At 35.1% G+C, this 26,168-nt stretch overlaps 3 protein-coding genes across 4 annotated transcripts; 2 read left to right on the top strand and 1 right to left on the bottom strand.

Moving 5' to 3' along the window:
* Positions 1 to 707: 707 nt before the first annotated feature.
* On the top strand, positions 708 to 4,964 carry LOC107879992. 2 transcript variants are annotated; one of them, XM_047395135.1, is made up of 10 exons: positions 708 to 805; positions 1,210 to 1,283; positions 1,374 to 1,463; positions 1,693 to 2,121; positions 2,925 to 3,328; positions 3,504 to 3,603; positions 3,686 to 3,745; positions 3,825 to 3,911; positions 4,035 to 4,163; positions 4,306 to 4,964. In XM_047395135.1, the coding sequence occupies exons 2-10, from the start codon at positions 1,221 to 1,223 to the stop codon at positions 4,606 to 4,608; spliced, it is 1,665 nt and encodes a 554-aa protein (XP_047251091.1). In that variant the 5' UTR covers positions 708 to 805; positions 1,210 to 1,220; the 3' UTR covers positions 4,609 to 4,964. The 2 variants fall into 2 exon arrangements, with proteins under 2 accessions (XP_047251091.1, XP_016582402.1); XM_016726916.2 differs by lacking the exon at positions 708 to 805 and adding an exon at positions 1,018 to 1,098.
* Positions 4,965 to 13,894: 8,930 nt separating this feature from the next.
* On the top strand, positions 13,895 to 19,817 carry LOC107840378 (plastid division protein PDV2). The gene is made up of 2 exons (XM_016684220.2): positions 13,895 to 14,382; positions 18,981 to 19,817. Exons 1-2 carry the CDS (start codon positions 14,158 to 14,160, stop codon positions 19,629 to 19,631), a joined length of 876 nt encoding a protein of 291 aa, XP_016539706.2. The 5' UTR covers positions 13,895 to 14,157; the 3' UTR covers positions 19,632 to 19,817.
* Positions 19,818 to 21,882: 2,065 nt separating this feature from the next.
* Positions 21,883 to 23,013, bottom strand: LOC124886496. The gene has a single exon (XM_047395134.1). The coding sequence runs from the start codon at positions 22,919 to 22,921 to the stop codon at positions 22,442 to 22,444; it is 480 nt and encodes a 159-aa protein (XP_047251090.1). The 5' UTR covers positions 22,922 to 23,013; the 3' UTR covers positions 21,883 to 22,441.
* Positions 23,014 to 26,168: the final 3,155 nt, after the last annotated feature.

Raw genomic sequence — 26,168 nt, 5'->3', positions numbered from 1 at the left:
TTACCAGCTAATTTACTTCTTTTAATGCAACAAAAGGAAAAAAGTAGTCCACTATAAAGGTTGTATTGCTTTCTAAGCGACTAGTCAAAGGCTCCCCACCAAAAATTGTTGTGAAAAACATAGGATCCAAACTTCCTCTCTAATTTAAAAAATAAAATAAAATCTCAAGTTTTATTTCATGGGGTATTTTATTTGGACAATGCTGTTTTAACTTGTGATCATTTTTTTGAAAAAAATTGGAGGTTTATTCATTTAGTTACAACTTCAAACATGCAAAAGCCTATCTTTGTATGAAGTTATATAACTGAAGTTCAGAATTTTTACCTGAAGTTCATGTAAAAACGATGAAATCTTGACCATATTCACATGAACTTTAGGCGAAAATGGCCTAAAGTTGAAACAAAATGACTCAAATTTAGTCACATGTGCCTATAATTTTAGCTACATGAAACTTCAAATATTTATTTGTGTGAATTGTGAAGTTTAAAGTCTAACTCTAGTCACCACATATCTAAAGCTATTACCAAGTGGATAGACTTGTAAAATTTTATGTGCTTAAATGGTGGTCCCCAAGTCGGACGATATCATACGCTTCGGCAGATTAGTCGGATTAATGTGTATCAGATACCAGATGATTAAATAAAAAGTAAAGACTAGCAAGAGAGTCAGTATAAGCCACACGTTTAAAGAAGCCGCAAGTGAATGAATGCATGACTGCATGCGCTCATAATTGATAATTCATAAGTATAAGACCATACTTTGGAGTGAAAAATATGAAATATTGAACCGGTAGATATTTGATTGGGTAGGTATTATTTTAGTACTTGTTAGTTTTAAGTTAATGTTACTTGGAATTTGTCATAACCTGGTCTTCTTTCTTCTGTTTGGGCAGTTGTACAACTTTTGTTATATACATAGCTGCAATTAATGCTTTGTTACAGTGAATTTTATTTTCAAATGTGTGGGGTCTTTCCCAACATGCTTAGTTCCTTTTTAATTGTAGAGGAATTTGCATGTGTTCTTCAAAATGTGTTAATATTGAGTTTTATATATATATAGTATAGAAGTAAAGTCTCAGACACACAATCACTCTTACAGGTATTTCTATTATATATATATATATATATATTCTACTGGCTTTCATAGTTACATTTGTGAAGAATTACTAGTATAAGTGGTAAATGACTGAACTTTCACATGAACATGTAGTTAACTAATTGATGAAGGCAATGGAGGAAGAAAAGATTGGTGAATTCTGCAAATATTCGCACCATTTGGACTTGGTAGGACTTGTATTTACTTACCATTACCTTTTTAGTTTTGTTCTAAGCAGAGTCTTGGTTCTTTAACTAAAGATTTCATTACATAAATAGGACACTGGGCTAGTGAAGAACTATGTTGATCTGAAGAAGACACAATTACCTGTCGGCAGACGCCATGATTCTTCAAAAGAAGATATTACTGTAAGAAACTTGTTTACCTGATTCTCTTCATTTTCCTACTTGTTCTGCTTCTAGTCTACCTTATGTGTTGAAATAATTGTTAAGGAAATGATTTCCTCCCAAAAGTAGAAACTACTTACTTTTTCTTGGACTAGAGTTTCAAGGGTAACTGAATGCTAGCTGAATTGTTCTGTCTTTAAGTAAACCAGCTTTTGCTTCAGTAATTTACTTTGGTTTTTGTTGCTTTCAGCCTGTTCATCATGAGGATCTGGTTAGAGAAATTGCTCTTCTGGAGCTGGATATTATGTGTTTGGAGAAGTATCTTCTTTCAATGTACCGGAAAACATTCGCAAAGCGGTTAGAATCACTGTCCATGAAGGATGAGAGAACAAAAACTAATTCAACTGCCAATGAAAAGAAGTTTGCAGAAGTCAAGGAGCAAAATGACAAGTTGAAGGAAAATCCAATGACTGATATTACTAGTCCCGTTTTGCCATCTTTGAGTAATCCACTCAAAGAATGTGATGATGACACACAAAGACTAGTTGACTCTACAATTTTGAGATGCCACTCTTCCCTATCACATGCTGCTTGTTCATTCAGAGCTTCTTCACCTTTAGTTGCAGCTCTTCCTGATGCTGTAGACTCATACCATTCTATGCCTTTATCAATGCTGGAGGTACGCAATCATATACTAGGAGCAAACTTTGTAACTTTAATCATATACTGGGAGCAAGAGAGGGAGGCCTGGGTAGCTTATAAACGGTCTGCAACCCTTCTTCACCTTATGAGATAAATTTTGAGGTTGAAGTTAGGCAGTTTCGCCATGATAGAGTGGTATCAGAGCCAACCTCGCCTTGTTCCAATCCAGTGACATGGTCGAGTTAGTAGCTAGGGCACTGGATTCAGGTATGACCCTCTACCGAATTGGACATGAGAGGGTGGCCTGGGCAGCTCATAAGTCGTCTGCAATCTTTCACCTTGCGAGTTAGCTTTTGGAGTTGGAAGTTTGGCAGGTCCATCGTGATAGAGTGGTATCAGAACCAACCTCACTTCGTTCCGATCCAGTGACTAGTCGAGAAGGGTAGTCCGTTGGCAGCGAGTGCACTGTATTCGAGTGTCACCTTCTTCCACATTGGACATGAGAAGGACGCCTAGGCAGCTTGTGAGTGATTTGCAACCCTTCACCTCACGAGTTGGCCTTTGGGGTTGAAGTTAGGCGTGTCCCTGACATTAGTCTTGGCTGATACGAGCGTATAGTAGCCTTTTTCAAGTCTAACCTACCCTTTTATCTGAGGGATCGTTTCTAGTTTGAGGGGATTAAGATGGCACATTTTCCTATTTTTGTTTTGGATTAGCTACCTTGCTGCAAACCCGATTATTCATCTTTGTTTTGTTTTATTTCATTTACCACTATGCTAAGTTCTGTTAATATGGACTGTAGAGTAAATTATAATGGAAATCTTATCATGTTACAACCAGCATGCTCAGCCATCAACTTCAAACAGGAGTCTCACGGAGCATCATGTAACTAGTTGTTCTGATAGTCTTTATCGTAACTCACCAAGCCGGTTGTCTGAAGAAATGGTCAAGTGCATTTCCGGTATATATTGTCAGCTAGCAGATCCGCCTTTGTTCAGCCATGATTTAAGTTCGTCTCCCATCTCAGTCTCATCATCAACGCTGGAATCTTTTCCCCAAGCTCAGAGTTATATGCAGGGACATCAAAGCATAGAAAATACATTTTCCGATTCATTGAACAATCCGTTCCGCTTTGACGACACAAAGGGATTTAGCAGATTCTTTGTTAGAACGGTTGAGGTTCAAGGGCTGCGTCGAGATAGCCAGAGCTTAGATGGTCTTGAGCAAATGCTAAAAGAATTCAGGTAAGCCACCAAAATCCTAAACCACTCTTCTGTCCGTGTTGATAGATTCTAGGTAAAAGGTGTTCATTACAGTTACAAGTTAAAATTTCTGTTCGGTGTAACTTTGATCGTTCAATAAGCTTGCAGAATTGTGCAACCTCCGCAACTCTGAGTAGTCTTACACTTGCCATTGCAGGTACCTAGTCTCGAAATTGGAAGAAGTCTCCCCTAAGGAAATGAGACATGAAGAGAAACTTGCTTTTTGGATTAATGTCCACAATGCACTAGTAATGCATGTAAGATTTCTGTAGCTAAAAGTTATCCCAAGACTTTTTTACTGAGTGAATAACATATGAACCAGAACTGCATATGTTGCAGGCATTTTTAGTTCATGGGATCCCAAGAAGTAATCTCAAGAGGACATCTCTACTTCTTAAGGTAAGAAGATTCTGTTAATAATGACAGTTTTCTGTGTAGGTGCTTCTTTATAATCCAGTAAACTTGTCATTTTTTTCAGTCAGCTTATAATATTGGAGGGTATACTGTAAGTGTGGACATGATTCAGAATTCTATACTACGATGCCAGTTGCCTCGTCCTGGTCAGGTAAATTCAAATCAATTCAATTCCTTTTCTGTGCTTGAGTTGTCACCATATTTCCTCTTCGATAAATTTGTTAGACTTCTGTCTGGTTTCAATGGGGCTTATTGAGGTAAATTTTTCATGTAGTGGCTTCACTCTTTGTTCTTTACGAAACAAAGATTTAAGGCTAGTGATGCACGAAAGGGATATGCAATAGAGCATCCAGATCCTCGTCTACGCTTTGCTCTTTGCTCAGGAAACCATTCTGATCCTGTGGTATGGACTGACGAAAACATTACCTAGAATATTATTACCTCAATTTGGCAAACTAATGATATATTTGACTGATAAGAGTACCTATTTTCTTGATATTATGCCTATATGTTATTGACTTATTATTCCATTTGTACATGTGCAGCTTCGTTTGTACACATCGAAGAGAGTTTTCGAAGAACTAGAAGTGGCTAAAGATGATTACATTCAGGCAAACATAAAGTTACAGAAAGAAGAGAAACTAGTCCTTCCAAAGAACGTGGAATCTTATATAAAAGAGGCGAATTTGAGCTCATCTAGTTTGTTCGAAACGATAGAGCTAGCATTACCTTCTTATTTAAGGAAGAAATTTCAGCACCCCGAGCAACGAAAATTGTGGAAGAAAATTGATTGGATTCCTCACAATTTCAGTTTCCGTTACCTTATTTCAAGTGAATTGGTTGAGTGAGTATCGCGGTTTTGAATGCCAGTGGATGTTTGAATAGCAACTCTTCCTGTACTAGTTTCATTCACAATCTCTCCTACTTTCCACAGCTCTCCCTGTGGATCGAACCATCTTTTTAGTCGTCCTCTACTCTACAACTCAGTTGAGCTCTTTTGGCTTTGAGAAAACAAGCAACTCAAGATCATGAATATGTTAAAAGGGGTTATTCAGATTGAGATGTGGTTCAATTTTGTGAAATATTTGAGCTGCTTGTGTAACACTGTGCTAGAATTGTTATTCAACTGTAATTCCTAATGAGTGTGTCCTCACTGTTGCTGTAGTTTTTAACAATTTGGATGTGTATTGTCTGATTTTTTTCCTTTTTGTTAAGAGTTTCTGTGGTTTTAGTAGCTCTAAACAGATCAATGGTATCTGTGCTAAAAGCCAAAAGCGCCTCCAATTATCATAATGTTGAATCGGATAAAACATGAAATCAACTAAATGGACAAACTGAAAACAAGTTTGCAAGGCCAAATTCAATCTCAAAAATATTATTAATATATAGTTTCCAATACTAAAAATCTGATACTTTGATACATAGCTCCTCTATCATGGTATGCCGACGGTGAGTGGGATTTTAGCAAATGAATAGTATTCTATATACATGAATAATGACTCTAGAGTTTACTATTACATCAAACTTAGTCAATGATTATTTATTCTAGGGGTATGCGGATGTTGTTTACTTGTGTCAAGATATGTAGTAAATGTCAAGATATGACAGATAGTAAATGTCAAGGATATAACAGTATTTTTTAGATTTTAATTATTGTAAGTAGAAGCATATCTTAGGGATCTGTTCTTGACCTTTTGTGTTTAGCTTTGTGTATATATTGTTGATGTAATCTGTCATTTTAAGTATCAAGTGAAATAAACTTGCATCATTAACATGGTATCAGAGGTCTCTTAATTGCAGCCAATTCTGACATTTTTTTTCTTTTCTCTTTTCCATCCATCTCACTCATTCATTCTAGTTTTACCCATCACTCCTATAATTTTCAGCAACCAAAAAAGTTTTCAGCAAAAGCAGATCTACATCAGCTACTTCTTCTTCCTGCAAAGTTATTTTCAGTACAGATTTGAAAATTTTCTACCAGGTCTGCAGCCATCAAGAGGAGCCTTGATCTTCTCCCTCCTCTATTTCGAGTTCTTTTAGCCAACCTTTTTCTTGGTATTTCGTTTTGCTATCCAAACCATAATGGCAGAGAAAGGTGAATCTCTAGTAACCGATGTAGCAGAGAAAATTGAATCAAGTGATGTCAAATCAATGTTGTTTGCAACATAATTTAAATTCATGGAAAATAAATTTTAACCACAAACAAAAATATGAAGAAACAAGAATTTTTTATTGATAAACGATTGTGGTTACAAATCTGTTCCTCCCTTGATTTCTCTCTTGATTTTCTCCGTAATTCGAGGGCCGTTAGTGGCTTATTCTTGAATATAGGATGATCTTTTTATGAATATCCCATAATTTTGTGGGATATTGGAGATCCCGATCTTTTTACGAATACCCATCAGCTTATGGGATATTCAAGATGCCTGTTTCATGGAACATGTTACCCTTTAAATAGGCGAGATTTAGGGTAAAGTAGCCTTCTAGAACTCTAACAGAATTTGAATTCTTATTGAAGAGTCCACAAATTTTAGATGTTTATAAATGTTTTCCTCTATTTCAAGTTCTCTCGTTATTACTAACATGAAATTAGAAGGTAGTAATAACTACACACCATGGTCTTCATCTGTTGAGATGTGGTTTCTGGGACAAGGATATGAGGACCATATAGTTAAAAATACTAGTGATATTGTTGCTAGTGAAAGGACTAAGTGGACTCGAATTGATGCTCAATTATGCAATCTCTTATGGAACTCTTTGGATCCTAAATTACTCGATCTATTTCAATCTTGTAAAACTTGCTATAAAGTTTGGACCAAAGCTAAGACTTTGTATACAAATGACATACAACGCATATACAAGGTTGTCTCAGACTTGGTCCAACTTCAGCAGAATAATCAAGATATGGCAAGTTATTTAGGACAGATAGAAACCTTGAAAGATCAATTTGACTCTCTCATGCCACTTTCTGAAAGTGTCACCACATAGGAGCAACAAAGAGATAAGTTCTTTATGATTCTAACGCTGAAAGGACTTCGATATGATTTGAGTCCTTTAAGGGATCAAATTTTGGCAAGTTCATCAATTCCTCCCTTAATCGATGTTTCTGCTTGATTATCACGTATTGGTTCAGAAAAAATGATACCAATAACATCGAGACATCTGTATTAGCTGTGCAAAATGCAAATCCACAGGATCAAAATGTCCAGCAAAGGGGGAACATTAAAACTCTAGACTATTTTGCAACTATTGCAACAAGCTAGGACATACTCGACAAACTTGTTGGAAATTGCATGGTCGACCACCATGTACTAACAATTCTAGTACATCTCACGTGGTTCAGACCCGTAAAGACACAGATGGTTAACTTTCCAATTCTATTACTTTGTCTGGAGTAGATTATAGTGATTACTTGCAGTATAAAACGGCTACACGACAATCACCTTCATCTGGCACCCCACAAACTGACGATTCCTTTTGTTTTCTTACCAGATCTTCACCCTCTTATCAATGGATATTGGATTCTGGTATATCTGACCATATCTCTGGTAATCAGAATCTTTTCTCAAATTTTATTCATTCCACAATCCTCACCGCAGTTACCCTTGCTAATGGATCCCGAGCTACAGTAAAAGGAATAGGGTACGTGCAACTTCTTCCCTCTATTTCCTTAAACTCAGTTTTATTTGCTCCTGAATGTCCATTTAATTTGATTTTTGTTAGCAAATTAACCAAACACCTAAACTGTAGTATCACTTTTTTGGTTGAATCTGTTGTTGTACAGGATCGGAGAACGGGGAAGACGATTGGAACAGGATATGAATCACATGTCAAAATTACCACCACCATTTGCCTTCACTTCTGCTACCTCAACTGATCTTCTCTACAACCATTTTGGTCACCCGAGTCTAGCAAAGCTTCAAAAATTAATTCCTAGTCTTTCCACCTTGTCTTCATTTGAATGCGAGTCTTGTCAACTTGGGAAACATAGTCGCACTTCGTTCCCCGAAAGAGTCAATAACAGGGCCATACATACGTTTGGCATTGTTCACTCAGATGTTTGGGGTCCTAGTCGTGTTGTTTAAGGTTTAGGATTTCAGTATTTCGTTACTTTTATTGATGATTTTTCTTGTCGCACGTGGGTATTTTTAATGAAAAATTGTTCTGAAGTATTCTCTATTTTTCAAAAATTCTATGATGAAATAAACAATCAATTTGGTGTTTCAATTAAGGTATTATGTAGTGATGATGCAAAGGAGTACTTATCTTCACCCTTTGTCAGTTTCATGTCGTCTAAGGAAATCACTCATCAGACTTCTTGTGCATATACTCTTCAGCAAAATGGAGTCACCGAACATAAAAATAGACATCTTATTGAGACAGCTCAAACTTTACTCATACACCATCACGTTCCTCTTCATTTTTTTGGGGATGTTGTCCTTAATGCTTGTTATTTGATAAATAGGATGCCCTCCACTGTGTTGCAACAACAAAGTCCTTACTCAATTCTCTTTCCTGGTCAAAATCCTTATCATCTACCTTTGAGAGTATTTGGATGTAATTGCTTTGTCCATGATCAATGTAATAGCAATGACAAACTCCAACCAAAATCCATTAAGTGTGTCTTTCTAGGATACTCTCGTCACTAAAAAGGTTACAAGTGTTATAATCCAAAATCGAATAAATATTTTATCAGTACAAATGTGACATTTTTTTAAACTTCTCCCTATTTTACACCAAGCACTACAAACAGAAGTTTAATTCCTCAAGTTTTGCCCGTACCCATACTTCCTCTACAACAAATAAGTCTTCCAGACAACCCCTAAACCGCTCCTTCTCGTCCTTTTCAAGTATACACCCGACATGCTCGTCCTCTTAACAATACTAATGATAGTACTACTCCTAGTTCAGATGCACTGGTAGCTCTTGATGACTCATCTCATGCTCCTTCATCACTTACTCCAGTCATACCTTCATCAGACGTAGTGACCCCACCAATCGCTATACGCAAAGGTATACGCACCTATACCAAATAGATATAACTGTTTAAGATATCATCGGTTGTCCCCATTATATTATACCTTGGTATCTACCCTATCTAATGTACCTATACCAAAGAATGTTAGCAAAGTATTACAACATCCAGGGTGGAGAGAAGTTATGATTGAAGAAATGAATGCTTTACAAACCAATAACACCTGGGAATTGATCCAATTACCGAAGGGGAAATCTACTGTTGGAAGTCGATGGATCTATACAGTAAAGGTGGGTTCAGATGGAACAGTTGATCGACTAAAAGCTCGCCTTGTTGCCAAAGGATACACCCAGATTTATGGTCTTGACTATGGTGACACGTTCTCTCCAGTTCCAAAATTGCATCTGTCCGACTGTTTATATCCTTGGCAGTAATGCATCATTGGCCGCTTCATCAACTCGACATTAAGAATGCCTTTTTGCATGATGAACTTGTTGAGGAAGTTTATATGGAGCAACCTCCCGGATTCGTTGCTCAGGGGAAGTCAGACTTAGTTTGCTGTCTCAAACCCTCTTTGTATAGTCTCAAGCAATCTCTGAGAGCATGGTTTGGAAGTTTTAGTTCTATTGTCCAACAGTTCAGGATGTCTCAAAGTAAAGCAAATCACTCTGTTTTCTATCGACATAATGGTCCAGCAAAGAACATTTTTCTGGTCGTTTATGTTGGCGACATTGTCATAACTAGAAATGATCCAGAAGGAATATCTCAGCTAAAGCAGCATTTGTTCAGTCACTTTCAAACCAAAAATTTGGGGAAGTTAAAGTATTTTTTGGGAATTGAGGTAGCACAATCCAAAACAAGTATTGCCATCTCACAAAGAAAATATGCTTTGGACATATTAGAGGAGTCATGCATGTTAATTTGCAAACCAATTGGCACTCATATGGATCCAAACATCAAACTCATCCTTGGACAGGGGGATCCATTGAAAGATCTTGGTAGATATAGAAGACTGGTCGGTAAATTGAACTATCTCACTATTACACGCCCGGATATTTCATTTGCAGTAAGTGTGGTTAGTCAGTTTCTCCAAACTCCATGTAAAGATCATTGGGATGCAGTGATTCGCATCCTCAGATACATAAAAAAAACTCCAGGATAAGGATTGTTATATGAAGACAAAGGCCACACAGACATTGTTGAATATTCTGATGCGGATTAGGCAGGTTCTCCATCCGATAGACGCTCCACTTCTGGGTATTGCGTCATTATTGGAGGAAATTTAATTTCCTAGAAAAGTAAGAAACAAGATGTTGTTGCCAAATCTAGTGCAGAAGCTGAATATCGAGCTATGACCCTTGCTACATGCAAATTTATTTGGCTGAAAAAACTTCTCCAAGAGTTAAAATGTGTTGAATTCAATCAAATGAAGCTTATATGTTACAATCAAGTTGCGCTACATATTGCCTCAAATCCAGTTTTCTAAGAAAGAACAAAACATATAGAGGTAGATTGTCATTTTATTAGGCAGAAGATTGAGTCTGGATGCATTGCCACCAGCTTCGTCGGTTTAAATGACCTATTGGCAGATATTCTTACTAAATCGCTTAGAGGAGCTCAGATTGAATACATTTGCGACAAACTCGGAGCATATGACATGTATGCTCCAGCTTGAGGGGGAGTGTCAAGATATAGTAGTAAATGTCAAGATATGACAGGTAGTAAATGTCAAGATATGATAGTAAATGTCAAGATATGGCAGGTAGTAAATGTCAAGATATGGTAGGTAGTAAATATCAAGGATATAACAGTATTTTTCAGATTTCAATTATTGTAGGTAGAAGCATGATCGATGGATCTACTCTTGACCTTTTGTGTCTAGCTTTGTGTATACATTATTGATGTAATCTGTCATTTTAAGTATCAAGTGAAATACACTTGCATCATTAACAACTTGCAACAACGACAACAACCAATAGTGACAACGAACAGTGATCTTGAGTGAATTAAAGCATAATTCATCCAAAATATGTAGAAAACAAGCTAAAACGAAGACTACACACACAAATAATAGCACCATCAGAAGATGTTGATGTCAACACACAAACAATTAGTCTTGTCGTTTGAGCACCGACGTTGAAATAGTAGCCATAGTCACATTTAGAATGTAAATGAAATTCATTCAATTCGAAACACTCAATACGATGACTCCGAGACTCTAAGATGCCCACACAGTATTTTAGAAAAAATAAAAAATCTCAGATTATCGATCTGAGACTCTAAGATGTCCACACAGTATTTTAGAAAAAATAAAAAATCTCAGCTTATCGATCTATTCAATAATTCATTTTCTTCACCTTAAAAGCCTTAATTACCTTGTCCGGACAATAATTTGGTCTTTTAATTAAAAATAATAAGATCACATTTTTCTATATAACGTAATAATAAGAGACATAATAAAATGTATGCTAATTTATTGAGGAATATAGAGAATGGTAGAAATAGTTGATTTTACCAAGTGTCAACACCTTAAAGAAAAACCTTTCATACATCAGATTAGAAATAGAACATTTCAAAATTTATTTTAATATTTCAAAATCACGAAATACAAAATGAAACGAATATTAAATATATCACTTTAGAATAAATTTGTACAAATAAAATATAATAAATCACAATTAATTCTGAGTTTAGATATTGAAAGTTTTAGAGTCTATGATATTTCTAAAAAAACTTTAGTTGCGGGAGAATTAAAATCCTTCTGAATTTACGCGAACAAGGGCTCCACATGCCTGGTCCTTGTTTAAGTATTTCTATTCTCTAATAACATACTGGTTAAGGTTACCAATATTTATATGCATCAAGTATCCCTTCCCATTTGAGAAGAGAAAATTAAACAAATAAAGAGAGGGAGTTAGTAAAATGAGTAACTTGGAAAATAAGATAACAATATGATTTAACGAATTAGATCACTAGTTTATAATTTTTTTTTAGGCAAAATGGTTCGATGGACCCCTGTATTATATCGGTTTTGTAAGTTGGACACTTCTACTTACATGTTTATCATCTGGACTCTAAACCCACTTAAAAACAACATTTTAAACACTTTTTTGGTGAGTGTAACACACTCTCCCATGTCAGCTGTCACATAAGCTGCCACGTGTGCCACGTCATCTGCCACGTCATTTTCAAGTGTTTCCTTAAATTCCAAGTCATTTTAATGCTACATGACAAATTAAATAATAAAATTAATTTAATTAAATAAATTTTTTTTATAAATTATAGAAAAATTTAAATAATCATGTTTTAAATTAAATATTCAAATAATTAAATTATAAAATGTCATTTAATTTATTTTTTCTCACAAATTAAATATCAAATTCATTCCAAATAATTAAAATTCTTCTCCAACTAATTTAAATTTTTAACTATAAATTCATATATACAAACATAATGAATTTTCAAATTTTAAATTTGAATATCTTTAACAAACATAATTAAATAAATTATTTTTATAAATTGTAGAAATTCTAATACACAAACACAATAATTTTTCAATTTAAATTTTTAACTATAAACTCTAATACACAAACACAATAAATTTAATTAAACATCAAATTTATTCCAAATAATTGAAATTTCTCTCCAATTAATTTAAAGTTTTAACTATAAATTCACATACACAAACATAATAAATTTTTAATTTTTACTTAAATATCTTTAACAATTTGTTAAAGTTACAAAATTAATTCTAAACAAAATAAAAAATTTAAATTGAGAAAGTGAATAAAAAAAATTAAAAAATAAAACAGCAATTTTTTTTTTACAATGAACAACAGCAACAACAACATCAACCACAACAAAGATCTCTTCAGGGATATATAATTTTTTTTTTTTGACAATGAACAACAACAACAATATCGACCAACAAAGACCCTCTTCAGGAAGCAACAACAATTTTTTTTTTTTTATTGAACAACAACAATATCAACCACAGCAAAGACCCTCTTCAGGGATATATAATTTTTTTTTTTTTTTGACAATAAACAACAACAACAATATCAACCAGCAAAGACCCTCTTCAGAGAACAACAACAATTTTTTTTTTTTTTACAATGAACAACAACGACAATATCAACCACAATAAAGATAAGGGATAACATAAACTTTCGTTGAATCTTGTCAATCTTAACTCCACTAACATCGACTTTCGTTGAAGTAGCAATAACATAAGCTTGATTAATTCTCCTTAATGGAACCCCATTAACCTTAAACGACCCACTAATAAGTAGCAGTCCAAAACACGCAAGTTGTTTCAAGAACACAACTCTTTTTCCCTTAAATCTCCCAGTTAGAATAATCAAAACAGTACCGGGTGTAATATTGACTCTCAATTTTGTGGGTTTTGATTTGTGTTTGTTGATGAGGGGTTTTTCCACGTCATCAGCTGGGTAGAATTTTGGTGGTTTGACGACGATGGTTGAGGACGGAGCAATGGTGGCGGTGGATTTTGGGTGGGTGGGGATTTTGTCGCTGTTTTTCTTCTTGATAGCCTAAAGGCCCTTTTTGTGGTACATTTTGAAACAGGAGAATTTGCCGATTTCGTTGATTAGATTAGGGTTAAGGGGGGGGGGGGGGGGGTTTTTGGGGCCCATTGCTGTGAAGGGTGAAAGGGCAAGTTTGGGGGTAAAGGGGAACAAAATGAAAAATTTTAGTTGAGAAAGTGAATAAAAAGCCCTTTTTAATTTTAATATTATTTTTAATTTTTTTTAATTATTTTAATATAAAATTGATAAAAAATTGACCCCCACTCGCACCCTAGGCACGCGCCTCGTCCTAGTCAGCCCTTTTAATGTTACATAGGCCTGATCAACGGTCAAAGGATTTGAAATATTGCTTTTTAGTGGGTTCAAGGGTCCAGATGACAAACATGTAAGTAGGAGTGTTCACATTACAAAACGAACATAGTACAAGGGTCCACCGAACCATTTTATCTTTTTTTTAATATTATAATTAATTTTATTCATTTTATTTTTTAAATATAATTATTGTAATTTGTGATATAACAGCAAGACTCCGATTATTATAACCCAAAAAAAACAAAGAAACAGCAACAGTGATCTTAGTCCACAAAAATAATTTCCAAAAAATCAAATATTTGTGTGAGATTTATTTTATCAATATCAAGTAAAGGACAAAACCGACAATTAGCAAATTAGTTTTGTTTGTTTGTTACAAGGGTTTCGGGGTTTATAGTCCAGCAGAAAAAAGCTAGTGTTTACTAAGGTCATCTTTTTAGATTCAAGAAAGCACCACAATCACTTGTATTTCACTCTTTCATTTTTCTTTTGTCACTTCGTTGCCACTTTTTTGTCTTCATTACAGAAACCCCTTTTTTGCAAAATAGAATCTTTAGGTTGTTATGGATGAAGACAGAATTGGGTTAGTACTGGGTAGAATTTCTGAGTTGAGGGTAGAGATAACAAATTGCATTCAGAAAGCATCAATAAATTCCAAGAAAGATGAGGTAGTGGAATCTGGAAATGGGGAAGACATAAATGAGGATGTTGATGATGAAGCAGTGGATTGCTTGTTGAAGATTAAGGATGCTCTTGAATCACTTGAAGCCCAAGTTTCTTCTTTGCAGGTCTCTTCTACTTCCAACTTTGAACCTTGGAATTTTTACCCTTTTTTCTTTTCTTCTAAATGTGTGATTACAGAAGATTCATGTGTTGTTGCTGACTTTAATTAGTTTTGAGGGGTGGTGGTTATTTTGTTTTTCTTATATGCTATAGAATTTTGCAAAGTTTCGACTTTTATTGAGTTGATAGGCAAGGCGGCGCTCAATCAAGGGTTCAACCTTAATGAATAGTTGCTAGAAGCTTAGTTTGATTTTCTTAACTCCCTTACACCGGATTTCTTAGTGAGATCAAGAATTTCCACTTTTAGAAGTTGAAAGTTGCGGGATTGAGGATGCGAGGTGGAGGTGTGGGCACAGTAGGAGAGATAAGATTATAAATGAGGATATTCAGGTAAGTTAGGAGTGGCCTTGATGGAGGTTAAGATGCGGGAAACGAGGTTGAGATGGTTCAGGCATGTGAAGAAGGGATGTATGGATGCACCACTGCGAGAGTGTGAGAGGTTGGCTATGGATGGTTACGGGACAGAGATAGGCTGAAGACGTATTTGGGAGAGATGATTAGACCGGACATAATGCAGCTCCAGTTTACCGAGGATATGACCTTAGATAGAAGATTATAGTGGACAAAGATTACGGTAGATGATTAGTTATGTAGTTGAGAATCGTCTTGCTTATTCTTTCATACATAGTCGTAGTATTACCCTAGGAGTTTCTTGTTATCTCATTTTTGTTACTATTTACTATTTCTTGCACTTTAATTATCGTATTACTTAGCGGTGGTGATTGTTTCGTTTTAGTTTGCTTTATCATGCTTGTTGTAGCTATTTTGTCTTTGCTTTCGTTGTTTTCTTTTTGAATCACTTTGTAATGCTTTTACTTGAGCGGAGGGTCTATCGCAAACAACCTCTCTACCTTGGAGGGGTAAGGTCTACGTACACACTACCTTCCCTAGGCCCCACCTGAGAGATTACAGTGGGTATGTTGTTGTTTCTGGTTTGTCTATAACGCTATGAGCACATTTCTTATTTATGCATTGATGCATTAGGGAGCAATGTGTATGAGGTTTTTGGAGCTGAAGTTGTGAAACATATTTGATGGTTAGCCTAATAGTATTTTCACTGAATTGAAATCTATATTTTGGATATTCTGTATTGAATTTTCTTCAGTGAGATTAAGTAAATGTATAACGGTGAATTAGTTGGATTTGACATGGTTTAGATTTGTTAGGCTAAAAGTCTTCTTGACACAAATGGATGTCGACTTTCAGTTCGAATGACATTTATAGCATTTCAGGATTTGGAATTCAATTATATATCTGCTCACTAATGCTATTGCACATTACAATATAGTTTGATAACTGAGAAATCCCCGTGGCCAGTAGTACACGGTTCAAAACTTGGTAGATAATGCCCTTCTCCACTTGAGTACCAGACCTGTTGTTGTATTGCATGTACATCTAGTCCATGTAACAAGAAGTCCTTTTAAATGTGGTAGATTTAAGTGTTATCATCAGTTTTTGGATTCTTAAAGTTTACATGAGATTTAGACAAGAGTAAGTCTGTTTCTTTGCTGCCTAAGCAGGAGTATTGGCTATTGTACGTGACTTTGCGTTCACAATTAAGTAGTTGGCTTTGAATTTACTTTTTTTTTTTTTTGGTGATTAGGTCTCTGATTCTGTCTTTATGTTGTCAAACGAATCGAAACTCAAAATCCTCATCCATAATATGGATAGAACTATTACGCACTCTTCAAAGCAATCCTATTCAAATTTGAGTGACAATCTTGTGTTCTCTAAGCAAATGCTTGTGGTAGAAATCCTTTTCGAAATTATTGTTTTTCTTATAGAGAGAAGAATTTGATCTTCTCATCTCTATTTGAAACTAAAGATATTGAGGTGTAGAATTAAGATAATGGAAAAGATGATTTTCAAAGCGCATGTTTTTTTTTTTGAGATAATACCCAATTACCCCCCTAAACTATACCCAAAAGGGCTATGCCACACCTCAACTTAAAGGGGGTCCTATTACCCCCTGAAGTAATTAAAAGTGGAATTTTCACCCCCTTAGTGTCTATGTGGCACTTACGTGTGCACGTAGGCGCACAACAACAACAACAACAACAAACCCAGTGTATTCCCACTTAGTGGGGTCTGGGGGGGTAAGATGTACGCAGTCCATACCTCTACCTCTGATGAAGTAGAAAGGCTGTTTCCGAAAGACCCCCGGCTCAAGGCACAAGATATCACACAAACACATAGTAAAGCACAGAAGCAGATGACATAACATAAATACGGCACCCATAAGGAATATAAAACAGAGGAAAGCAGAGGAAAGCACACAGATTCGTAATAAGCATGGAACACTGAATACGGAATCATAACGGGAATAAAAAATAAAAAAAACCCCACCAAGTAATTCCCTACACTAGCGACCCAATCTGGCCCTACTCTTCTGCCGTAATTCGCGTCTTCCAGACCTTCCTATCTAGGGTCATGTCCTCGGTGAGCTGTAACTGTTCCATGTCCCGCCTAATCACTTCACCCCAGTACTTCTTCGGCCTACCCCTACCCCGCCTAAAACCATCCAACGCTAGCCTCTCACACCTACGGACCGGGGCATCCATGCCCCTCCTCTTCACGTGTCCGAACCATCTCAATCGTGCTTCCCGCATCTTACACTCCACTGAAGTCACACCAACCTTCTCCCGGATAGTCTCATTCCGAACTCTATCCCCTCGAGTCAGTCCACACGTCCAGCGCAACATCCGCATTTCTGCCACCTTCATTTTTTGGATGTGGGAGTTCTTAACTGGCCAACACTCCGCTCCATACAGCAAGGCCGGACGGACTACCACCCTATAGAATTTGCCTTTAAGCTTGGGCGGCACCTTCTTATCACACAGCACCCCCGACGCGAGTTTCCACTTCATCCATCCCGCCCCAATACGGTGCGAGACATCCTCGTCAATATCACCGTAGGCACACGTGTGTGCAAAATTCCACTTTTAATTAGTTCAGGGGGTAATAGGACCCCCTTTAAGTTGAGGTGTGGCATAGCCCTTTTGTGTATAGTTTAGGGAGGTAATTGGGTATTTTCTCTTGTTTTTTTGTTGTTGGAGAAAATGGAAATATCAGTTTGTGAAACCCCATAATCCATCCCCTGTTTTGACATAGAGCTGAAAATTGATAGGGTGTTTGGAAAGGTTTTGAATCCTCAACTATACAATGAGTATTCCAGCTATAATATCTCTCACGAAAATTTCTCATTTTAGCTTATGATATTTAAAAAAAGAAAGGGCAACCCGGTGCACTAAAGCTCCCCCTATGCGCGGGGTTCGGGGAAGGGCCCGACCACAAGGATTTATTGTACGCAGCCTTATCTTGCATTTCTGCCCGAGGCTGTTTCCAAGGCTTGAACCCGTGACCTCCTTGTTACATGGCAGCTACTTTACCAATTACTATGAGACTCCTCTTCTAGCTTATGTTATTTCTCATTACAAATTTGTTCTTTTCATGTACCTTTATATTGTAAAGATTGTTATCCAAGGTAGTCACGGAGGTGTGTGTTTCAAGTGATGGTGTTCCTAGCTAATATGCAAGCTAGGATCTGCTTGCTAAGTGTTTGTTGCAGTTGCTATGCATAGTAAACTTGAAAGTGAATGTATCATGTTGCAAGAGGAATTGCATTTTGCTTCCAGATAAGAGCGCTACAGCCTAAAAGTGTCATCACTTGCTTTCATCATAGAACTTGAAGTTGTATGAAAAATCTTCATGTGAATTTCAGATAATTGTTATGCTTAAATTATGTTTTGGCTGTGGCATGTTGGCTTGGGGCTGTAGCACGTGCTTCGTTGTGATTTTCTGCAGAGGGCAAAATTTTGCATCCTACCATCTCTAAATGCAGGGCTAAACTTTTGATCCAATGATCACGACAGTCGATCCTGGTCGAATCATAGCAATGCCATTTATAAGCTTTAGAACTCCCACTGAAACAAGCATAATCTTTTGCGAAGAGGCTAGTGCTATCTTTTATTTCGTCTTTGTCTCTCTTTACATTAAGGGCTTAATATACTGATGCACTTGTTTTCATATCTTTATTTCATTAAAAGTCTGAAGGTGCCTGCGGTAATTAACTAATTACAAGTGAAATCCGATGCGTGAAGTTTAGAAAAGAATGAAAGATATATATTTTCCTGTTAAAAACATTCTTTTGTATTTTGTAAATGACTACTGTCACCTTTTGTGGTTAGATCAAAGCCCAGAGGTTGTTTTCGTCCCTGTCGGGTGAGACGAAAACATCTCTTCTTTGTGCAAGCACCCTTCTGATGAAAAATCTTTATACGAAGTTGGTAGTTATATGTGTAAACATATTCGTCTTCCTATTTGTTTCAAACACGACGTAGTCCCTTATCCCAAAGCAGCAGTATTTTCTCATTTCCTTATATGATTGGATTGCCCAGGATTCTTCCAGCAGTATATCTGAGTAATTTAGTTCTCTTCTTGTCAGACATGACGTAGTCCAATATCCCAAAGTTGCAGTATTTTCCATTACGTCATCCATTTTTATTGAAGCTATACCTGATTGCCTTTAAATTCAAATGTTCAGGCACTACAAGAGCAACAATGGTATGAGAAAGAGGCAGCGCTGTCTGAGATAGGTTATAGTCAAGAAAAATTGCTCCAAACACTGAAAGGGTACGAAGGCAAGGATTACCAAGTCATACACGAGGCAATTGCTTTTGTTTCTGAAACAGTAGAAGACCACAATGATCTTCTACTTCCTCCTTACCCAAGCAGACCTTCTCGTACCTTGGTGTCAGACAAAGGTTATGGTGCACACTTGCCATCTGCACGGAACTTCACTCAAAATGGGGTAACTGGTAACCACAACCACAATTCCAGGAAAGATGTCGATGAAGCTAACCATGAAAGATCAGAGTCTAAAAGCCCGTTAAGAGTTGTTAAATTCTTCGTTAGTACTGCAGCCAAGACAGCACTCACAGTTGTTGGCGCATTCGCCGTCTTGAGTTTGGCTGGATTCAAGCCTCAGCTAAAGAAACGGGATAATCAGTTCAAGTTCTCCAACTTGTTTCAACTGCTGGCAAACAGAGGGGAGGGAACAGTGGATGTTGAATACCCTCTGGGAAAAGTCCCCGTGGTTGAAAATGGTGAAACTCGGTATGTCGTGAAAGAGAGAGTTGAGATCCCATTCAAATCAGTTGTGGCAACTCCAGATGTAAATTATGGCTGTGGATGAAATGTTCATTTTTCAGCTTTTGTGTATATCCCACAAAGTTTTTGACTCTTTGAACTCTGTGTGGTCTGACAATGTAATTTGTCTTAGCTTAGAGAAAGTTCAACCAGAAAATAAATATCTCATACTCTCATTGTGCCTTGTTCCTTTTCTAGTATGCTTAATTTAGCATTGTGTCTTGAGTCTTGACTTCTTCTCTAGTTGTTTTGTTTTTTGAACTGCCTTTACTTGAGCCCGGGGTCTAGAGGAAAAAACCTCTCTACCTTCCAAGGTAGGTGTAAAGTTTGTTTACATGCTATCCTCTCTAGACCGCACTTGTGAAATTTTACTGTGCATGTTCTTGTTGTTGAACTCTCATTGTGCCCAGTTACGTCCTCTATTAAAACATTGTAAGTTCATTTTCTTTACAAACAAAGAAGAAACTGCTATGCATATTCTTTAAAATTGGCAATAAGTGTGTCATGTATAGATAGATTATTTATTTATTACCAGCAATGGATGTGTTGCAGTAGATGGAGTTGCTTCTCCATTAGCCATAGGTCTCGGTTTCAAGCCCGTGGTATGGAAAGGTCCTTGATAGAGAGCAGTACCACCGAATAAGCCCTACCCAACGCGAATTCTGATTAGTTGGACTCCAATGCGGTTACCAGACACATGATTCTTTATTTATTTATTTATTCTTAACAATCGATCCTTCTCACGAGTGATGTTATCCAGCAATATTTAAGAAAATTGGTGGGTGACCTGGGTACATACATTTCAACAGCTGTGAGTTAAGGTTTTTGTCATATTTCATTCCGTATGATCTGTGTGTTGGTTGATAGATCTGTTGTAGATTTGCCAACTTAGTTCATTACTATAATGTCGCACGCATGGATTGAATAAACAAGTTGGTGTTTCATTAATTGAAGGGACAGAATTCTATCACATTCATGTTTTGGCTCACCTGAAATTGCAAGACTTTTTTTCAAGTACTGGAGCAACTTCCTCCAGACAAACCACATGCTATCCAATTAATTGAGTTGAAATTAAGAGGAGTTGGTTTATTAATTTGCTGTTATTTTTTCTCTTTTCCTTGTTTTTGTCTAGAAAACCAAGATAAGATAATTTGTTTGGCTGTTGCACTTTCTTGGGCCCTTCCTGTTGTGCAACTGGCAATTTTATACTGTTGTTTATGGAGAACTTTATACTATACCAACACATGGATGGATATATAATTCTTGTTTTTTCCTTTTTTTATGCTGTCTGTCGAGTAGTAATTTTTCCACTGTACCAAAGTTCACCAAAGTATAACTTTTATTTCTTCTTTTCTGTTATTTCATCCCTAAGTTTGTTCCGATGTTCTTTCCTCAACAATTTAGGAAATCGGGGAAGGAAAAGAGGAAATGAATAATGAAAATTGAATCTACACTTGTTATGTAGAAGATTCAATCGATACCACTAGACGGTATGTGTTGGTGGTAGCTCTCAAGCAATTCACTTTCCTCTTGAACGTATTATAGAAAAACCAACAATAATGAGATCTTTAACTATTGTGATAACTCATATAGGTAAACTGAGTATATTAAAATCATAAACTCGTTATAAATGTACCTAGTCAAATAGATTAAAGTCTTATTCTGAAGTCGTTAGCTTACTACAAAGTCAACAATTCAAACAAATCGATTTCATATCAGTGAATTGATGCTAAGACATCTGAAATGTCATTTGTTTATTAATCGTGGATGGCCATAGAATCGCTGGCACTCGTAGCTTTTAGTAAATAAGCTAAGTAAAAGCAAACACGACCATAAATTATTAATTGAACAATAATTGCACTTCAGTTCTCAAATTAATTGAAATTGGACTAGCACTATTGAATGTGTGATGACATTTGGTAGTACATACTTCTCCTTCGTGTGATCATCATAAATATACCAAACTTCCAACTATATGACGGACTTAATTGGACCAACTAATTAAATCACGAGTATATTAAAGACTTTGATATCAAATTAGTATGGGTACAAAAGTTAATTCAAAATTCTTGTACTTTGAAGAGTGATGACTAAATCATAACTTGAGCAACATGCGCCAAGTCCAATTGCTTAATACCATAACGAATTTGGAAGAAATGGGAATTTCCAACTTTAGAGCATACTTTTTTTTTTTTTTTTCATAACCGTCATGTCGGGACAGCTTCTACGCACGCATCTTAACTACTTTTTCTTATTTCTTGGAATTTCCTTCGCAATGTGAAAGTGTGCTTGAATGATAGTATTAAAACCAAAATTAACATTCATTTGTGTTACAATATACATGTAGGACATGTGCGAATGCTAGCCATTCATTCTAGTTCAACATATAACAGATCTACATGCTAATACCAAATTTAAATTGATTTCTTTATTTTACACCGACCTTTTCACTTTCATAACTAATTAAATTTGTAATATAATTACAATAAATGAGAATTTTTTGCTGTTTAACTCTTGAAATTTCGAGTTCAAGTCCTGAAGTAACAAACTTCTTGATCAAGGAGCACTTTCCCTTAGTGCGTCTAACCTAAGAAATCCATAGTAATTGACAAGTGAGTTGCAAATACAAAATGATTAAATCTAAAAAAAAAACTTACATATAATTTTCCACCGACATGTTTACTCATTTCCAATCATATGACAAAAAACCCCTCTGATTGGGCATGGCCAACTTGGTAAATCTGTTTTCCTCTTCATCGGAAAATTAACTAGTGCAAATAATGCAATAAAGTAATAACATTTTTATATATTATACTATATATATAAATTTTGAATCTCCTTATACAATAAAAACTTCTAGTACTCTAGTGGCAAAGGTAACTCAAAAACATCATGTCTCAGGTTTAAATCTCGAGTGCGACAACTATGCATTTTTTTGAATCTCTTTGTTAAAATTCCTGACGAGCCCCCCACTATAGTAGACAAATTACAATAATCATTAAGAGCAGTACTTGCTTTTACTGCAAGTACACACATATCTTGAAGTGAAAGGGGTGTTTGCAATTTCGAAATCGGCATAAGAAAATAAAGTTGACCAAGCTGCAACATTTCATCTTTAGCCAATTGTGGAATTAATGAATTAACATTCATGGCTTCTGAGCTACAAAGAAAAAAATTAGGATTTTGAACAAGGATCTCGCCGGCGGTAATGGGTTGTCGGAACTCTTGAAGTTTTTCGTTTATCTGAATCACCATGGCTACTTTGTTAACTGGCAAATTCATTATGCTTCTTCCACTTTGCTTTGTCATCAACGATGATGATGTACAGATACCCATTTCAGTTGTTTTTTCAGAGGAAAAAACAGAGGATTTTTGGAAAAAGCAGAGGATTTATTTTTAGTTATGTTGGGTGGATAGGCAGTGAAAGGGGTTGTGGTTTATATAGAAGTTGGTGGGCACTTTGGGTATATTCAGTGACTCGGTTTTGACTACTAATCAAGCTCAATTATTAATAAGTTTAACCAACAATAACGTATCAGTGTATTTTCGCAAAGTAATATCTGAAAAAAATAAAATATACTCAAGTACTTAAGAGTGTTTTCGATAAATTCTTGATAATACTGAAAAAAAATAGTCATGACTCCGATCATATTTTATAGTGTGTTTAGTTTGTACACGCTTCTTAAATAAGAAGTGTTTTTATGAAGTTACCTTTAATTAAAAAAAAAAAAATTATCTCATATTCGTTGTCGTTTTCATCTTTCGAAAGTCAAATTATGTGAATTTTAACTAGTATCTAAGGATATTTTTTTCAATAAATTAAAATGAGAAACTTGTAATTTTTTAGTACTTATTGCATAATTTTTAAATTTAAATTTTAAAGCAAGATATTAAGTTGATCTAATCTAATTTAGTTTTAAAATGAGCCAACAATACCTATTTCTTGGTTATGTTTACATCATTTATCTAAATAAGAGTAAATTTAGAAGGAAAAAAAAAAGATACATTCTTAACTATGTAAAATATATATATATATATATATATATATATATATATATATATATATATATATATATATTTAGTTTGAATTGAATATAAAAGCTAAGATCACTATATAATATGGATCCAAAGGAGTATTAAAAGATTGTTATAGGAATATGGAGTATAAATAATTTAACCGATACGAATAGAGAGAACGATTCAAACTTTAAATTAAATTAATTAAGTCCAATTAACTTGACATAAGAACTTGTTAGCGTGTTTTCTAAGAAGGCAGGCAAAACACATAAACACATACATATAGAATGTGGAAAAACAAGAAAATAATTAATACAAGATCCACCGGCCACAATTCTTAATTACTTCTGTAGTATGATTAATTAATTTACTTGTTTTAGAAGTGGAATGATTAAATTATAGAGTAACGTACGAAAAGCTATAATTCAAAATAATTACTCGTATTTAATAACTGAAAAGCTTAAGCAATACTGTAATAATATTTTAATAGAGCATCGAACTTTTTAGGTGGCAGAAATCTCAAGCATGCAAATGTGAAGCTATTATGATCTTATGATTTCCGGTTATCCATTATCTAGAAGGATATTAATTAATTAAATAATACTCCATGTTAACAAATGGTCATTATTTAGACGATTGCTAAATCAACTCGAATTAATTAATATCCTTCGGGTGAGCACTCTGTGGTGAGTACTGTGTGCACACTGAATAAACCCTTCATTATGCAATAGCTTGCAAATCACACGAAAGATGTAAACCGCACTAGGTAAACCCCGTGCGACGATCTCAATTGAAAAGACATTAAGGGTGGATCGAGCCCGCGACCTCCGCTATGAGAAGTCTCCTCAAACCAACTCAACCACCCTTTGGGGGCAAATGAACTTAACTTTGAAATAGTTGATCGCTAGATGATTATCTAGCAGAGAGTTGGATCCTACCCCAATAGGGTTGGCAAAGTAATAGTTATTTTTTTTTTAATTTTTAATTAAACAATTTGAATTTGAACTCCATAATAAAGTAATTTTTTTAAAAATATTTTTATTTTAGTATGAATTTGAATTTAGCTCAATCTCAATACAACTACACGATGAAAAACTCAATAATAAAAAAACCGAAGTTTGCATCCTACCACTTCAATCAAGCTAACTGGGGTTTATGTCCAATAAAATATTTGACAAAATTTTTTTTTTCTGAAAGATATTTTTCGTTAACAAACCAAAACCTAAAATTTATTTTTCAATAAAAACAAAAAATATTTTTAAGAAAATAATCTATTTCGTGGAAAATATGTACTTTTAAAAAATCAATAGATTATTTATCCTTGTGGTTCTTCTCTTTCCGAATTCCGCACATAACAACAAAAGTTTTACTACATCAAACTAACTATTTTTTACAATACTAATACCGGACATACTTTATTCGAGAAGGTGAGCAACGGAAAAATATCATTACAAATTTAGGAAAATTAATCATCATTTACTAAAAGAAACTTATGCTATGGACAACCTTAGAAGAAATATATTTGTAGAAATTTGTGCTCCATTAGTTATTTATGGTAAACTGATTTTGGTCAATAATTAAAGGAAGAAAAAGAGAGCCTTAACGATATGACTGACAGACAACTTTTTCCATAAATAATGGATATCAATGTCAAGAAAGTATTCGTTTCACTCTCTGGTAGTATTCCTTTATGTACGTGTTCCATAAATTGCAGTCATTTTTAATTTGGTTCACACTCGCCAAGTGAAATTCTGAGAAATTGATTTAGATAGTGAGTGATGCAATCAAATAAAATAAATAAAATAATTCGGTGCACTAAAGCTACCGCTATGCACAGTGTCCGAGGAAGGCCTCACACCAGGATGTATTGTACGCAGCCTTACTTTGCATTTTTGTCAGAAACTGTTTCCGTTTGACAATATGAACAATGAACATAGATTTGAGGCTTGAATTACGTGTGCAACACTTTTCTATGCGAGATTATTTATGGATTTATACACAAATAATTTTAACGGATATAACAAACTTATGCATAAATAATAGTGAAGAAATCTTTTGGAAAAGAAAAACTTGAAACTTGATCTTTTGATGAAGAAAAGATTTCTTTAATTTGGGAAAAGTTATACACACCGTTTCGTTGAAAAAAATAAATGTTACATTAAAATCTATATATACTCTATAAATCGAATAGGGGGAATCAAAAAAATAAAAGGACACAATCTTTCATTATAAGACACCTCTTAATAAAAGATACAATCTTTTTAAAAGACATATTTCTATTAAAGTATCTATAATTAATAATTTAATTTAAACAAAATCCAAAATATATGTCTTTTCTCCTGACATACTAAAGTGCACGAGTAAAAGTGAAAAATTAATTTTAATATTGCTATAATCGGACAGAATAAGTTATACCACAAAGCAAAAGAAAACAAGAAGAAGACACACAGATTTACGTGAAAACTCTTGATGGAAAAAAAAAATTACGGACAGTGACGGAGGAATTCATTATAATGGAGAGGAGTATAATGAGACGTAAGTCTCAATGACGTATTTAAAATATCCA

Source organism: Capsicum annuum, chromosome 8, assembly GCF_002878395.1.
Source record: "Capsicum annuum cultivar UCD-10X-F1 chromosome 8, UCD10Xv1.1, whole genome shotgun sequence".
Classification (NCBI taxonomy): Eukaryota; Viridiplantae; Streptophyta; class Magnoliopsida; order Solanales; family Solanaceae; genus Capsicum; species Capsicum annuum.
This window is presented reverse-complemented; position numbering and strand designations above follow the sequence as displayed.